This window comes from Phoca vitulina, unplaced genomic scaffold (assembly GCF_004348235.1).
Source record: "Phoca vitulina isolate PV1807 unplaced genomic scaffold, GSC_HSeal_1.0 scaffold4, whole genome shotgun sequence".
Lineage (NCBI taxonomy): Eukaryota > Metazoa > Chordata > Mammalia > Carnivora > Phocidae > Phoca > Phoca vitulina.
The window spans coordinates 15,756,383-15,773,563 of record NW_022589707.1 but is presented as its reverse complement, the minus strand read 5'-3'; the positions used below and the strand labels follow the sequence as shown (position 1 = coordinate 15,773,563).

Here is a 17,181-nt window from a genome sequence, read left to right as displayed (position 1 = left end):
AGAGCTGCTTCCTTCTAGCCTGTTTCAGGTGCAGATAGAACAAGCATGGTTCTTTAATAATCACCTGCCCCACTGCTGCGCTGTAAACAGCAGATGAGGGTGCAGAGTGAGGAGAGGCAAGCTGCATGATATGGCAGGTGGGGAATAAGAAGGCAGAGGGGCTCCTTCATCTGCTGGAGGGGAAAGGGGGGTCAGTCAGGACAGATGCAGGACAGACCTGTTTTTCAACCACGCTGTTAAGAGAGTTTTGTGTAGCAAGTCAGAACAAGGGCACTGGACTCAAACAGCCTTCAGCCCACCCTGGCATTATAAACCCAAAGAGGGTGAGGAGAAATTGTCATTAAGAAAAATCTGGAAACAGTTAATTTTAATTATTTTCAAAATACATAATAAATCAGCACTTTTAGGAAGGACATGGGGAGAGAATCAAAAGGAACAAATGAAGTGCAGAACATTACAGCTCAAAAAACCAAAAGTATTCAGCTGAATAACCAGAGGGAAAGGAAGTGAAATCATCATTTGTTGCAATACAAAAATTAATTTGAAGTTTCACTTTGTTGGTTAAGCCATCGTAGATTATATTCCCTCTTAAGTCAGTTTAAGTCACTACGGCCCTGGGGTGCCTGGCTCGCTCAGTCAGGAGAGCACGCGACTCTTAATTTCAGGCTCCCCACACTGGGCATGGAGCCTACTTAAAAAAAAATTGTCCTAAAGTCAGCACAGCCCTTGCATATACAGATGCATGGTAAGTATTTATAGCCTGAGTCTACATTTGCCCTAGTAGGAATTCACACTGTGTTGTCGACACCGAGACAATTTTTACTTGTGCATCTACTGTCTCTCGTGCTGCGACTCGGCGCTATGCAGAAGCAGAGGCTTTCAGTCTGCTTCTCAAGGAACTCAGAGGTGCTCTTCTTTTGTTATGAAGACACTTGGCATAAAAAAGAAGTGAATCCTATTTTTAAAGAAAAATTTACTGTTTTTTAATGAAAGTACTATTGACTTAGAATTAGAGATATTAAAATAAAATATGGCTGCAGTGTACGGACTGGTACTTATTTGTCTAGTAAAATGGGATAGACGACCTAGACTAGAAGCCCTGTCTGGAGATGGAGGGCAGCTATGAAGGCTGGCCACTTGCAGGTGAGAAGCTGATGAAAACTTTGCATTGGTAACTCTGGTTTAGAAACTTACTTTTGTCAAAAACTTGTGAACGGTAGCTTCACCTTGTAAGTAAAGGGCATCTTTTCCTCGAAGTCTAGTTTGCTTACTCCCATGAGGTCTAGTGTCAGTGGTTAGGGTAGATTTGGAAATGAAGGCCTGTTGGCCGCCGGAGTGGCCGCTGTCATCATGCCCCACGTCATGCCCCACGGGGAAGATCCCTCCATCACTGCCATGCCTCTGGCCCCTGAGCAGGGATGAGATAACCAACCTCCCCAGCCTGTGAGCTTGTCATCCGCCTCACACCTCTGGTCCCGGATTGCACTGGCTTGGGCTGGTTCACATCCTTTCCTCTGTCAAACATATTTTAGAAAGGTGTTAACGAAAATGACTTCAAATATGCAGAGCTTCAGACGTAATAAAATAGGTGTGATTGGGAACAGGTGCACTTCCACATCCGCGTAGCTGTCCTCCCTTCATTGCCTGTAAAACTCCACACTGCAAGCCCGTGTCCAGGGTCTCCAAGACTGGCAGGACATCCCCTTTGATGGTCACAGAAATATGAGTATACAAATTGTGACAAAAACTATGGGGAATGGAGCAGTCACTGAGGTAACCTGTAAACAGAGATTGTATTTCCGTATAAACAATTCTCATTTACAGCTTCCTTCTTCAAAATACCACACTGCTGAAGCTTTTCTCAAAGAATAGACTTTTCAGCTCTCCGTGATGTCTCAGGACAGAGTGTGAAATATTTTTGTCATGAATCAGTGACAGCTGGATACTGTAAAATTTTCTAAGAAACATCAGTTTCTTAAAAAAATATATTAAAGATTAAAGATCTAGACACGAAATCATTAATTTTATGATCTCTTTTTTTACTATTTTTAAAAGATTTTATTTATTTATTTGACTCACAGAGAGAGACAGCTAGAGAGGGAACACAAGCAGGGGGAGCGGGAGAGGGAGAACAAGCTCCTGGCTGAGCAGAGAGCCCAATGCGGGGCTCGATCCCAGGACCCTTGGGATCATGACCTGAGCTGAAGGCAAATGCTTAACTACTGAGTCACCCAGGCGCCCCATAATTTTATGATCTCTAATCAAGATTTTTGAAGGACTTTAAAATTAAACTCTACCATGTAAAATGTAAAGAATAGCCTTATTAGTAATTGCAGATCAGAAGTCCCTTTCAGTTCCAAATTAATGTTACAGATACTGTGCAATGACTGACTGTGGGCATCGGATCACCAAGAAGTGTGTCTCAGCATGGAGGGTGATCTTAGCTCTCACATGGGCTGCATGTGCACTCTAGGACTGTTGAGCTTTTTGCTCAGCCTCAGTTACACCCCCAAATGTTTATGAAGGAAGCAAACAAATTTGAAATACGTAATTATGACCTTGAACTAACTCAAAGGAAGCCAGGAACTTGAAAGTTGCCACAGATGAGTGACTAGGGAAAAAAAGAGGGGTGTGTGTCAGCAATTTTGCATTTATTATTTTGAATAAATGTCAAAGGGTATTTACATGGAGAAATACAATATTAGGTGAAAAAAAGCAGGCTATAAAACTGCAGTATGATCCTAATTATTAGCTGTTGTATTTAAGATTAGAAGGAAATAACTTATCTCCATATATTTTTAAAGTTTCTTTTATATTTAATGAAACTTTAACAAGTATGCTATGTGTATTTTATTATCAGAAAAAAAATAACTTTTGAACAGAGACATAAAAATTAAAAAACAAATCAAATTAGTAAGAAAGGGAGAATTTTCTATTTAAGGGGACTTTTCTATCCATTGGGTCTCCTGCTTCCTCGAATTCTTACATTCCCCCAGGGAAGTGATTATGTCAGTTGCTTCACTTGTCTGCTGACTTTCATAAGTGAAAGTGACACTATTGAGTGTGGTACATGTTGCTTTGCCCACAGTAAGGACATGTCTACCCTAACCAGTCCACGGCCCCTCATCCCCCCAATCCCACCTACAGCTCGTGACTACAAGGTGTGCCTGCCAGAGTTAGGGCCTGCAGCTTCAGAGCAAAGCTGGATCAACTGGCTTTTTCGGTGTCAAACCCAGGACTTTGCCCATCTCTGCAGAACTGGATGACACCACCCCCTCTACTCCATGCCCACATTTGATACTCCTTCAGTAACTGTGCAAAGTGGGAGCTGATACTTTCCCAGGAGAGGTGCTGAATTTCTGCTGCTTTCACATTTTAACATCTCTGAAATTTGGATACTACAAGACTACAATTATCAGGCATATTTTCTTTCTTGCTGGCACATAAAATAATGGTGCATTTTCTAGTTTGTAGCATCATAGAATCAATAAAAATGGGTATTTGTGCATTTGGGAAAAGCATATCAAGAAAAAGAAAAATAGGATGCAAATTGCTAGAATGGTGCTCACTATAAACAGATGGTTAATATCTTTCTATTTTACAAAGTGTTTGTAGTGAAGGGAGATTTCGTGTTTCATTGTGTTTCTAGAAGCTAGGAGTTTGGGCTTACCTGATCATTTAAAATTTCAAGCCTTAATTTAGCACTGCCCACATGTACCCTGAGGCAAAGAGAAGAGCTAGACTTTGCAGGATATTAGGGTCTTAGCCATAGCCAGATTTATAAAGCTAATGTGAGATTTTCTTTAAGTCTAAGAAACGGGTGTTTGAGGTGGCACCTGGGTGGCTCAGTCGTTAAGTGTCTGCCTTCGGCTCAGGTCATGATCCCAGCGTCCTGGGATCGAGCCCCGCCATCGGGCTCCTTGCTCCGCGGGAGGCCTGCTTCTCCCTCTCCCACTCCCCCTGCTTGTGTTCCCTCTCTCGCTGAAATAAATAAAATCTTTAAAAAAAATAAAAAATAAATCTGTAAGACTTGGGGGTTCTCTAGCTATTTACTGTTATCATTTAAAAATTCCTCTGGCTCTGTCCAGCAGCACTGGACTCCTGCATTCACTGGTAGGCTCACACCCATGGAGTCGGTAGAGAGATCCAAGGAAGGGTTGGGAAGATGGTTTGTCTTGCTGCAGTGCTGTACCTTTATTCAACTTACACATCCCCCTCTCTGCTGTTCCTGTGCCCACAGTGAAGCCGCCGCCCATGCTGTCGCCACACTGGCCGAGGCCACCTTGCAAGGCGGGGGACAGATCGTACTGTCTGGGGAAACCGCAGCAGCTGTCGGAGCACTTACTGGAGTCCAAGATGCTAATGGTAAGAGAGCATAAATATTTTATTGAATATCTTCCCTGTTTCCAGTTAAACCTTCATGACATGACTGACAGCAGACCCTTCAGAAAGAGGTTGAGCTTTGATTTGAGTTTTTCTTTATTGATAGGCAATTGATGCAGAGTGAAATTCTAGGAGCCTCTGATTCCTTTCACTAGTAGGAGACTTGGGGTTTTCGGCGGGGCGGGTGGGGGGCGGGGAATGCCATGATAATGGCTATCTAACTGAATTGCTTATTTGAAAAGTATTTTGCTGTGATAGGACTGAGAGGTACTTTAAAATTTGCTATGGGGCACATTTTGTCCTTTACTCTCCCATGGGGTAGATCAGTGTCCTTTGCTGTAGCAGAGACCCTCCCATGGGCAGGTACATTGTTAAGTTAGAATGTGCTATCTTAAGAAAGGCACCAGCATCTCACACAGGGTCAGTCAGTGGGCTGTGATGAAGGTGCTTTTCTGGTTGGTGCTGTGAGTCTGCCTTCTGTTAAATGTGGCCTCACCAGGGACCTCTGGATTTAGCCAATAACATGCCACCACCCTGCCCTTCTTTCCCATCTCTTTGACTTCCTGGATATTGGTGATTTCCTGAATAAACAAAAGGGATAAAGTTCATAGAAATATGGTGGCAAAAATTTACAACTCCAGCCCAGCTCTTTGGATCCACTTCAGCAGGCTCTGGAAGTCAGTTACCAAGACTTGGGCTGCCCAGGGAAGTGCCTCAAAAGTCTGGGTCAAAGAGAAGGACCAGCCCCGTTCTGTGACACTCTGTGATTGTTTATTAAACTTAAAATATATATATATATATATATATATATATATATATATATATATATATATAATTAGGTTAAGTAGGACAAGTTAAGTACTCCATGGTTTTTGGAGATTTCTTTTTAGTCTTGAAAAGAGGATAAATAATAACATAGTCTTATTTAGACAGAAAGTTCCTTAATGACATCAGTGTCTGAGAGAGAAGTTCCTGACACTTTTTAAAGGATAGATCCGTTGTTATAAGTGAACAAAGGTACCTAGAAAAGTCTTTGAAGAAAGACCCAAAGCTGTGTCCTCCTTTGGAAGTGAGAAGAGGAAAGTACTTGTGTCTGTCACCCAGCGAATAACACAGGCAATATAAAGAGCCCCTGAGAATCATTTTCTTAAAAAACAAACAACAAAATCAAATACTACAACCACAGCCTGCTTTTTCTGTAGGGTTAGGGGCTTCCATGAACTAACCCTAACAGAGATAGACTTGATCTTAGCCAGAACACTGCAGGTTAAAGCCATGTGTGTTCGGGATGAAATGGATCATAGGTAGATTTAAGGAAAACCTCCCCCTTTAGCCAGAATCCTACCCCTACTTTCTTACTTTATGCTCTTCCTCTTCTGAGTCCTAATCTACCTTGAACAGATAGGATATCTGGCTCTGCGACATTCTTCTGAAGTGCAGATTGCTGTTACTCCCTGTGGAATGCTCCAGATACTCCTCTGCCTGGGTTTAATAGGAGACTAGGAGACTGTTATCCCTTCTAATGGTCTTGATCTGTTGGGGCTAGGAGAATAGACAGCTTTAGAGTTCTGGCTCCTCCTCAGCCTCACCTTCTCACATGAATTTATAGGTAAGTATAAGGACCCTGGGGATCTCTGGCCAAGTGGACCCATTCAGCCATACAGTAAAGCTGAACCACACCCACTACTATTGATTCCTGGAAACTGCCTCTTTTCAGTAGCCTTGGGGTGTGTGAATCAGTTGTGTTGATTTCATGTAGTTGATTGTGTTGGCAGTAAGGGAAAATTCTGGTCTACATCCTAAAAGCCAGTGGTTCCCAAAGAAGGCCGTCCCCAGTGTGTGACTGCCAACATGTGCCGAACTAAGACATGGGAGTTGGAGTTAGCACTTTCTCAGCGCAGCGTTTCTGATTCACACCAGGCCGTTGAGTTGCGCCTTACACCAGCCATTTCAGGGGAAGGCCAATCATTTCATCTCTCCCTTGGGAATCCAGAGAGTGAATCTAATACTGGATATGATCCAAATAATTCTGATGCTCCTTCTGTCTTCTGACATTTTACCCAGAGTGCTATAGAGTTTACTGTGAGGCTGGAACCAGATCTCTCCCATGTAAATAGCTGATTTGGTATCTGGATAGACTTTCGGGGAATTCTCTTTTCATCATTCTTTCAGATTGTGTCCTGTTGCCAAAGTTTGTCACTTCTGTGATGATAACCTTATGGTGTCTGCCAGTAGACCAAGTTGATTATCAGGAAGAGTATTATCAGGAAGAACCAGATGGTAGAGGAACAAGGTGCTATTTGGAAATGCCACTACTGGGGAAAAAGAAATGCACCCCAGATTCCAGAGTATGGTTTAAATAAAAATCCTGCTAGCAGACAGCTCTTCTAAGAGCAGTCTGGATATTGTTTAGGCCTGAAGCAGAGGGAGTTTCTGCGTCTTCTGGGATGGAGAACCTTTGTGTGTGTTGCTTGATAGAGTACGGTAATGGGTGAGAGATGTCTGGGCAGCAAGGATATGAAGCAGTGTCCTGTAGGACAGTGGTTTTCAAGTGAAAGATAACAACCCATGCATACACGCCAGAAGTTTAATTTCTGGGTCACCAAGGCAGATTGGACAGAGACGTTGCACCCGGAAGATGTCTCCTTTTGTCTGGACTCTGCCTCACCCCAACACTAAGGGGACTCCTCAAGCACTGGTATTACTTTATTTCATGTATGCTCTCTCTTTTTTGATAGCACTAAATAGGTCTTTGGTCTCTTAGGATGGAATTTCATGGTTTGGTTCAATTGAAAGTTTTCACAGGTGCCTTTTTTATTGAAGTGCAGATAGAATTGCCTAAGACTAGGGAAGGCCTCTCCATGAGTGCCTTCCTTTACATCTTTTCTTGTCTGTTCCTTTCTTTTCTTTTCTTTTTCTCACAGTCGTTCCTTGCCTCCCCACCCCCCAACACCTTAATATAAAATGTTGTGTAGTCAGTGAGGCAGGCCCACACAAGGGTTGAGGGGCTCTGTGACCCACAGTCACCTCTCACCTGACCTTGCCACCCATGGTTAGCCATCGTCGGGCAACCAGATCTACACATCTTTTTTCTTCCTTCCTAATTCAGCAAAAATACTTAAAAGTAGGAACTATATTGACCCTCGGCCACCTCTTCCAAGGTGCTGTTATGTCTGAGATCTTATTGCATATTCATGCAGCTGTCTTTTATTCCTAAAAGCTAGATGGGGGGTGGGGAGGGACTAAACAGATAGTTCATAGTTAATCAATAAAGATAATGGGAATCATGTGCTTCAACTGTTGTCCCATTAAGCCTCTTACCAGAGCTGCGAAGAAAGTATCCTATTTTAAAGATATAACCCCTTTAATTGTATATGTTGCAAATAGGGGTTTTTTTTTCAGTTTATTTTTATTTCCATAATTATTTGTCTTTTGCCTTTACATTTACATAGGCCCCAAATCAGATAAATATATAACAATTCTTCTGTGGTCCCATTTTTTATTTTAAATACTGTAAAATAGGGGCGCCTGGGTGGCTCATTCGTTAAGCGTCTGCCTTCGGCTCAGGTCATGATCCCAGGGTCCTGGGATCGAGTCCCACATCGGGCTCCCTGCTCTGCGGGAAGCCTGCTTCTCCCTCTCCCACTCCCCCTGCTTGTGTTCCCTCTCTCGCTGTCTCTCTCTGTCAAATAAATAAAATCTTAAATAAATAAATAAATAAATACTGTAAAATAGGGACGCCTGGTGGCTCAATCAGTTAAGCGTCTGCCTTCAGCTCAGGTCATGACCCCGGGGTCCTGGGATTAAGTCCTGCATCGGGCTCCTTGCTCACCGGGGAGCCTGCTTCTCCCTCTGCCTGCCACTCTCCCTGCTTATGCTCTTTCTCTCCCTCTCTGACAAATAAAAAAATCTTTAAAAAAAGTTAAAAAAAATAAATACTGTAGGGCGCCTGGGTGGCTCAGTTGGTTAAGCGACTCCCTTCGGCTCAGGTCATGATCCTGGAGTCCCAGGATCGAGTCCCACATCGGGCTCCCTGCTCCGCAGGGAGTCTGCTTCTCCCTCTGACCCTCTCATGCTCTATCTCATTCTCTCTCTCAAATAAATAAATAAAATCTTTAATAAATAAATAAATAAATACTGTAAAATATCTGGAATTTATTTTGGAATATGACATTAGGTAGGAATCTGAATTGATTTTTTTTTCCCTACATAATCTGTTCTAGTACCATTTATTCCATAAAAAGTTTGAAATCCATCCTTTCTAAACTGATTTGAAATGTCATTTTAATCATATGCAGAATTCTTTCATTTTTTAGTTTTTTATTTTAATTCCAGTATAGTTAACATAGTGTTCTATTAGTCTCAGGTGTACAATACAGTGATTCAACAATTCTGTACATTACTCAGTGCCCATCATGATAAGTGTACTCTTAATCCCCTTCACCTATTTCACCATCCCCCCACCCACCCCACCTCTGGTAAACATCAGTTTGCTCTTCATAGTTAAGAGTCTGTTTCTTGATTTATCTCTCCTTTCCCCCTACTCCCGCTTTATTTTTTTATTTTATTAGTTTTTTCTTTATGCTCCACACCTAACATGGGGCTCAAACTCACAACCCTGAGATCAGGAGTCACAAACTCTACCAACTGAGCCAGCCAGGCATCTTGCCTGTATTTCCCTTTATTCATTTCTTTTGTTTCTTAAATTTACATATGAGTGAAATCATGGTATTATTTGTCTTTCTGACTTATTTCACTTAGCATTATACTCTCCAGCTCTATCCATGTTGTTGCAAATGGCAAGATTTCATTCTTTTCTATGGCTGAATAATACTCCATTGTGTATTATCCATTCATCTATGGATGGATACTTGGGCTGTTCCCATAATTTGGCTATTGTAAATAATGCTGCTATAAACATCAGGGTGCATGTATCCCTTTGAATTAGTATTTTTGTATTTTTTGGGTAGATAACCAGTAGTGCAATTACTGGATCATGGGGTAGTCCTATTTTTAACTTTTTGAGGAATCTCCATACTGTTTTCCACAGTGGCTGCACCAGTTTGCATTCCCACAAACAGTGTAAGAGGGTTCCTTTTTCTCCATGTCCTCGCCAACATTTGTTGTTTATTGTTTTCTATTTTAGCCATTCTGACCAGTGTAAGGTGATATCTCATTGTAGTTTTGATTTGCATTTCCCTGGTGGTGAGTGATGTTGAGCATCTTTTCCTATGTCTGTTAGCCATCTGGATATCTTCGGAGAAATGTCGGTTCGGGTCTTCCGACCATTTTTTAACTGGATTATTTGTTTTTAGGGTGTTCAGTTTTATAAGTTTTTTATATATTTTGGATACTAACCCTTTATCAGATATGTCATTTGCAAATATTTTCTCCCATTCAGTAGGTTGTCTTTTAGTTTTGTTGATTGCTTCCTTCCCTGTGCAGAAGCTTTTTATTTTGATGTAGTCCCAATAGTTTATTTTTGCTTTTGTTTCCCTTGTCTCAGGAGACATATCTGAAAAAATGTTGCTACGGCTGATGCCAGGGAAATTACTGCCTGTGCTCTCTTCTAGGATTTTTATGGTTTCAGGTCTCACATGTAGGTCTTTAATTCATTTTGAGTTTATTTTTGTGTTTGGTGTAAGAAAGTGGTCCTATTTCTTTTTCTTTTTTTTTTTTCGGCGTGTAGCTGTAGAGTTTTCCCAACACCATTTGTTGAAGACACTGTGTCTTGACCATTGTATAGTCTTGCTCTTGTTGAAAATTAATTGACTATATAATCATGGGTTTGTTTCTGGGCTTTCTATCCTGTTCCACTGATCTTTGTGTCTATTTTTGTGCCAGTACCATATTGTTTTGATTACTATAGCTTTGTAGTATAACTTGAAATCTGGAATTGGGATACCTCCAGCTTTGTTTTTCTCTTTCAAGATTGTTTTGGCTATTTGGGGTCTTTTGTGGTTCCAATACAAATTTTAGGATTATTTGTTCTAGTTCTGTGAAAAATGTTTTTAGTATTTTTATGCAGAATTCTTAAATAGACTGTGTAGGGTCTTTTGTGTGGATCTTCTATTTTCGTTCATCTATTTGTTTTTTCTTTATACTGTAATATTTTATTATTGTGATGTTATTATTAGCAGTTAGTGAAAGGCCTATCTCCAAATTTGGAAAAAATTCAATCAAAATTCCAAAAAGGTTTGTGGGGGGAGTGACCTTTACAGAAATTTTAAAGTTAATCCAGAAAAAAAAAAAAGTAAATAAATAAATAAAGTTCATCCAGAAGAATTAAGCCTTTTTTTATTCTTAATTTTACTTCCAGTGTAATTAACATAGTGTTAAAGTCTTATTTTAATTTAACTAATTTAAGTGTTCTCCTCTCCTTCTGCCCCATCTTTCCCTAGGGCAGGGGAAGTGGGGAGTACTCATTATCACAGAGATGGACCAGGAGTGGGAAGCAAGTGCTCTTAATACTACCCCAGTGAGCTGAATGAGACACTAATTGTTGCTGGAGGGGACACTGTCCCTGTAGTTAGACCAAACCAGGTGCGTCTTTCTAGATTAAGAAATCGTGGCTGTCCATTCTGTTTATGCAGAATTCTGTGGAGGCTCAGTTCTTACACTTTGAAATTTTAATTTCCCTTTTTCCCCCCAACTTCTTCAATTTCATTTTTTGTACTAAAATGAGGGTGGGGCACACTCCCCTGACGGAGTACTCCAAGCTAGGAATCTGCATTCTTTCCCACTATTGACCTTGCACTCTGTCTCTCAATTCCATTGTCTTATCAATTTTATTTATTTAATAAACATTTATATAATGCTTGCTGTGTGCAAGCCCTCTAAGTGTTGTACGTGCATGAACTTATTTAAATAACTCAGAATAATCCTATGAGGTAAACACTATTATGCCCATTTAACGTATGGGGAAAGTGAGACCCAGAAAGTTTCAGTAACTTGGCCAGGTTCGCACAGAGTGTGGCGGAAGTGGAATTTGGATTCAGGCAGTTTGCCTCCACGCCACTCAGCTATGCTGCCTCCCTTCAACGTGACCCCACAAATACAGAGTGATGACTGTCTCCCAGCGTGGAACAGATAAGTTCGGGAATGTCAGGCGTTTCTCCCCATCCCTGCTAGAAGCCACTTGCCTTTGTCTAGCTTAGCCGCAGTGCCCATCTGCCCCAGCTGTCCCCGATGGCCGTAGGGAGCCTGTGGTGATTTCTGATGCCAAGTGCCCCCCACCCAGCAGCCCTGCCCTCTGCCTGCGTGAGTGCACGCGCACTCACTTTGCTAGCCGAGGAGAGCCCGTAGGCCTGTGGTTCTCCAGTGGCAGAAACTGTAGAAGCATTCAGTGGTCAGCTATCACACTAGTATTTTTAGTGAGCAGATCACTTTGCAATTAGTGAACATGTCTTCTTATTTTCATTTGATTGGGGGTGGGTGGGTGTTGTTTAGAACGAGGGACATTGTTTGGGGGCGGGGAGTAGATGATGTTCCCAAGGAAGTGAACCCAGCTTATGAGTTGTTTCCTCACCCCCTGGAAGCTTCTGTCCAAGCCCTCCTGCCACCATTCAGTTGATGCCAGAGCTCTTTCAGCATTCCCACCTGCCGCTACGAAGGTAGGGACGGAGGTGGTAGAAAGGGCTCTGGGGAATGTACATTTCTGCCTGGAGCTAGTTGGTGGCTAATTTGTTTCCCCTGCTCCTCACTGTGCCTTCCCTTTGGCTTTGCCTCCAGCCCTTGATTGGGTCATGCCAGAGAGTTTGGAAAATGTATCTTTCTCTACCGTTCGGACAGCCAGAGACCATCCACTACCTGTGCTGTGCTGGCTGAGACCTGGGGCCAGCCCTGAATGGACACACGTGGACTAGAGGGCTGGGTTTGTTTAAAAATTAAAGCTGATTACAAGGTATAAACATTATACTTACAGAAAGAGCAGGCCTTCTCATTTCTCTGCCGTGCACTATGTCCCTCTTTGTTCTGACCTGGCGCTGGCAACAGCCCTGCTGCCTGAGGGTCCCCCTTAAGACTCATCAACATAAATTTCCTCCAACTAAAAGATAAAAGACCCCACTCAGTCTTCCTGCACTGTAAAACCAGTGTGCATTTTACTACCCATTTCAACTGCCAAATCAAGTGAAATCAATTTTTAATTCCTTTAGAAAAAAAAAATTCTGTCTTCTTTTCTTCACACTGAACCTGTCTTCACCTTTCCACCTGGCTACTTTTTTTTGACCCTACTAAAAACTTTTAAGGTGTGCCTGGGGGGCTCAGTCGGTTACGCATCTGCCTTCAGCTCAGGTCATGATCCCAGGGTCCTGGGATCGAGTCCCACATCGGGCTCCCTGCTTAGCTAGAAGCCTGCTTCTCCCTTTCCTCCCCACTTGTGCTCTCTCTCGCCATCTGTCTCTCTCTCTCTCTCTCAAATAAATAAATAAAATCTTAAAAAGAAAGAAAAACTTTTAAAAATATGTATGTTTCTCCAGTTTAATCTCAGTTATGCTCACTGGAATACGTTTTTTTTTTAATTTGATCTTTTTAGCAAGAGGGATAAAAGAGTGGATAGATGAGGACAGAAACATGAAGTTCAGATAAGAGAGCAGGATTCTTGGGTGGGGTTTTTGCATGAGAGATTGGAACACACATTCCTATTCCGCAAGGCCTCCCAAGTGAGAAAGGACGGCAGAAGGGTCTGTTCTGTACTGATTATAAAGAGGTAAGCGCTGCTGGATCTGAAGGAGGCAGCATGTGTGTGCTTTAATTCTCTGTGGAAACCTACTTTGTATGTATTATAAGGACATTAGGGCACCCTTAACCTGGGGGCTTGGACCCTGAGAAATTCTGTATAAATTTTTTGTACTTATCTGGGATCCATAGCTTTGATCAGATGTGCAAATAGATTAGAGAACCCCTCCCCCCACCTCTCACACCTTGCCCCTCCACCCACCAAAGGATTAAGAGCCTCTGCTATAGAAGTGGTGGTTGGGGTCATTTAACTTTGTGGATATCTGGTCTAGTGCTGAGAGTAAGAGGGGCAAGGGAGATGGGAGGGTCTGCTGGCCTAGCTGCTTACTCTAAAAGCTGCATTACCAAGCTCTGTGATCTTGAGCAAGCGAATTAACCTCTCTAAGCCTTAACTATAAAATTAGGCTAATGGTTGTTCCATGCTCATGAGGTTGATGGGAGCATTAAACAGAGTGATTCCTGTAGAGTGCTTAGCATAGTGCTTGGCACATGGATGCACTGTAAACATAAAACAGTTATTAGCTGTCCACATCAATTTCATCTCCCCGAATTTCATCATTCCCCAGAATATGTTCAGTTGCATGAGTACTCTTGCAGAGTACTCTTGTGCTTCCCTGACTTCAGGACTGATCCATATGCTTACCTTATGCAGTTGAAGGATTTATGCTCCAGAAGTAAACGCTGCAAAAATGGGACATCAGAAGCTCTTTCTGTATAGCCTTGAGGGAAGGAAATTGAAGGAACTTCGATTGAAGGGGACTGGTTAAGGGCTCCTGGATTCGGTTATATCACTGTCCTGGGGCGAAGGCTGCTGGCTCCCAGCGCCTAGTTTGCCGTAGCTGATAGGGCTCTCGGTTACTCCTAAAGGCGTAATCTTCAGATCTACAGCTGCATTGGATTTCAATCTCCATCACAAAGGGGCACTTCTTTCACTTTTGTCCTTATTCTCACCACCACCATCATCCATTATTACTCACTAGAGATCCTTCTGATCCAGCTCTTCTTTAAAAATAAGAGATAAAGTGCCAGTGCTCATCATGATAAACTATAAAATACATCTCTCGTTCTCCCTTTTTCTATGCTCCTCATTCTCTGGACACATTAGTATATGGACGTGTTCCCAAAAGAGTCAGGGGAGATGTCAGTATTAATTTAATTTAGGAAACATGTCAGTGCTGCTCCTCCAAAAAGGTGCTGGTAGGGGCGCCTGGGGGGCTCAGTCGGTTAAGCGGCTGCCTTCGGCTCAGGTCGTGATCTCGGGGTCCTGGAATCGAGCCCGGTGTCGGGTTCCCTGCTTAGTGGGGAGTCTGTGTCTCCCTCTGCCCCTCCCCTGCTCCTGCTCTCTCTCTCTCAAATAAAATCTTTAAAAAATAAAGTGCTGGTATGCTCTTCTAGTATGCACTAAATCACTTTTTCCCTCACTATTTTAATTAAAGTTTAAACAAATGTATTAAATTAAGTTTTATTGTAAAGGTACATTTTCAGTCACCATAAAGTGCGACACGAGCTGTTCTTTGCAATTATATCATTTGTCCCTTTAATCCAAAGACGGCGAGTTCAGTACTCCCTGGACTTAAGCAGGCAGCCCCTGAGCAAACAGTTTTATGTGAGCTAGGAGTCCTAGGCCGGAAGCCTCCCAGCCTGAAAGTCCCCAAAGAGCAGCACTCTGTGGACCCGTAGGCTACCCTCCCTTCGAGTAAATGACCCTCTTTTCCACTGACAGGGAGACCTAACGGGAAGCTCAGCTCCTAGGATCGTGTCAGTCAGACCAAGCCGAGGTGTTGCCTATTCTGTCAAAAAGCAAATGAAGATTCATCTGTCGTACAGCTCTTTTCCCTTTAGAATCGTAGGTCTTTTTTATTTTCATTTTTTTAAGATTTTATTTTTAAGCAATCTCTACACCCAGCGTGGGTCTGGGACACACGACCTCAAGATCAAGAGTCACATCCTCGGCTGACTGAGCCAGCCGGGTGCCCCTGGAATCATGGGTCTTTTTTAAATGGAGGGGGAGGTAGAGCATACTCGCAGACCTGAAAAGATCACTTCTTTTTTTTTTTTTTAATTTTATTTATTTGACAGCGAGATATAGCGAGAGAGGAAACACAAGCAGGGGGAGTGGGAGAGGGAGAAGCAGGCTTCCCGCGGAGCAGGGAGCCCGATGCGGGGCTCGATCCCAGGAGCCTGGGATCGTGACCCAAGCCGAAGGCAGATGCTTAACGACTGAGCCACCCAGGTGCCCCGAAAAGATCACTTCTTAGAAGGAATCAGATGAGGATGGCTGAGAAAGAAGAGGGTGGAGGGGTGAGTACGTGAGGGCCTGCAGCTGGGGCCCCTGGGAAGCAGGCGCTGCACTGGGGAGCGGCAGCCCTGCAGTCAGCACCCGGGCCCGGAAGCTTCAAATGCCCTCTGGACAACACGCTTTCCTTGCAGACAGCATTTCCCTATTTAAGTCAACTAACTCTTTTCTTAAAATGATAGTTTTCATTCTGGAAAACATGTTGGTAGATGTCATACCAGGAAAATAACTTTCACTTTAGCTGTCTTTTAGCTTTTTGACTGTAAGCACTGACCATCATTATTTAGGACCTTCATCATTTTCTTGTCTTCCTCCTTTCTTTCCTTTTCTGTTTTTACTACTACGGCCCCCACCGTCACCATAACCCCCTTGCCAGTGCTGTTCTACAATGCTGCCTCTGCATTGTAGAACAGGAAGGTGGGTAGAACGGAGCCATGAGCCCTATTTTGTGGAGGCAGCTAAAGCTGGGACTTGCCCAGTGTCACTCAGCAACTAAATGGTGAAACTGGAAAGCAAACCCGGTTCTCCAGTACTCTCTACTGCCTGATGTGGGCCCCTTCCTTCCTCTTCACTCCTTCTTGCCAACCCACCCAACCGAGGAAGTCAAGGAGATATAAAACAAGTGAAAACCATTGTCTTTATTATTCATCTGATTCAGCTGTTCCTTTGTGTGGGTCACTGGCAGCATTGTTTTAAGGAGTGGTTATAGCCATATTTTACTCACCTTAGAAGTCGGTGTCATGATAAATCTTAGCAGAGGCAAATAAATAAATGACATCAAAACGCAGGATCTAAAGGTGTGCTCTCTAATACAGTAGCTACGATTTGTGGCTGTTGGATTTAAATGTGAGTTAATTAGTAAAATAAAAAATTTAGTTCTTCAGTCACAGCCTCATTTCAAGCACTCAACAGCCATGTGTGGCCTGAGATATTGTATTTTTTATTCTCATTTATTCAGATTTAAATGTAAGTAGGTATGGGGTGCCTGGGTGGCTCAGTCGGTTAAGCGTCTGCCTTCTCCTCAGGTCATGATCCCGGGGTCCTGGGATGAGCTCCGCATCAGGCTCCTTGCTCAGCGGAGAGCCTGCTTCTTCCTCTGCCCCTCCCCCTCCTTGTGCTCACTCTCTCTCAAGTAAATAAATAAATAAAATCTTAAAAAAATTTTTAAATGTAAATAGCCACATGTAGCTAGTAGCTACTGTCATGAACTGCACAGATACAGAACATTTTCATCATTGCAGAAAGTTATATTGCATAGCATTGATCTAAAGGCTATAGCAAGGGACGCCTGGGTGGCTCAGTTGGTTGAGCGACTGCCTTCAGCTCAGGTCATGATCCTGGAGTCCCGGGATCGAGTCCCGCATCGGGCTCCCTGCTCAGCAGGGAGTCTGCTTCTCCCTCTGACCCTCCCCCCTCTCATGTGCTCTCTCTCTCATTCTCTCTCTCAAATAAATAAATCTTTAAAAAAATAAAAATAAAAATAAAGGCTATAGCAAAAATACTGTGCTCTTCTGGCAAGTTGTGCCCCCTCTGCACAGAGAAGGACAACACTAATACTTCATGAGCCTTGCCTCCCAGTGACCTTCTCAGCTCATAGACAGCATGGCTTTGCTTTAAAAAAAAAACAAAAAACCCACTACCATGTGACTGCAGTAATCCGCAACCAGTAAACAGCTGGGCAGGAGGGTTGCAAGAAGAACTGGCCTATTTTTGTGTACCGCAGAGTCCGGAGCAGGAAAACCTGAGACAAGAGGCAGTGGAGA

The 17,181-nt window shown here is 42.9% G+C and overlaps 1 protein-coding gene across 6 annotated transcripts in view; it reads left to right on the top strand.

Moving 5' to 3' along the window:
* Positions 1 to 17,181, top strand: part of NRF1 (nuclear respiratory factor 1) — a 140,677-nt gene that overhangs the window by 102,452 nt on the left and 21,044 nt on the right. For all 6 annotated transcript variants that reach the window (XM_032401586.1, XM_032401585.1, XM_032401583.1 and 3 more), the window contains one exon: positions 4,241 to 4,365. In XM_032401586.1, the coding sequence (XP_032257477.1) occupies positions 4,241 to 4,365 (125 nt within the window). The remainder of the gene's footprint in view (positions 1 to 4,240; positions 4,366 to 17,181) is intronic.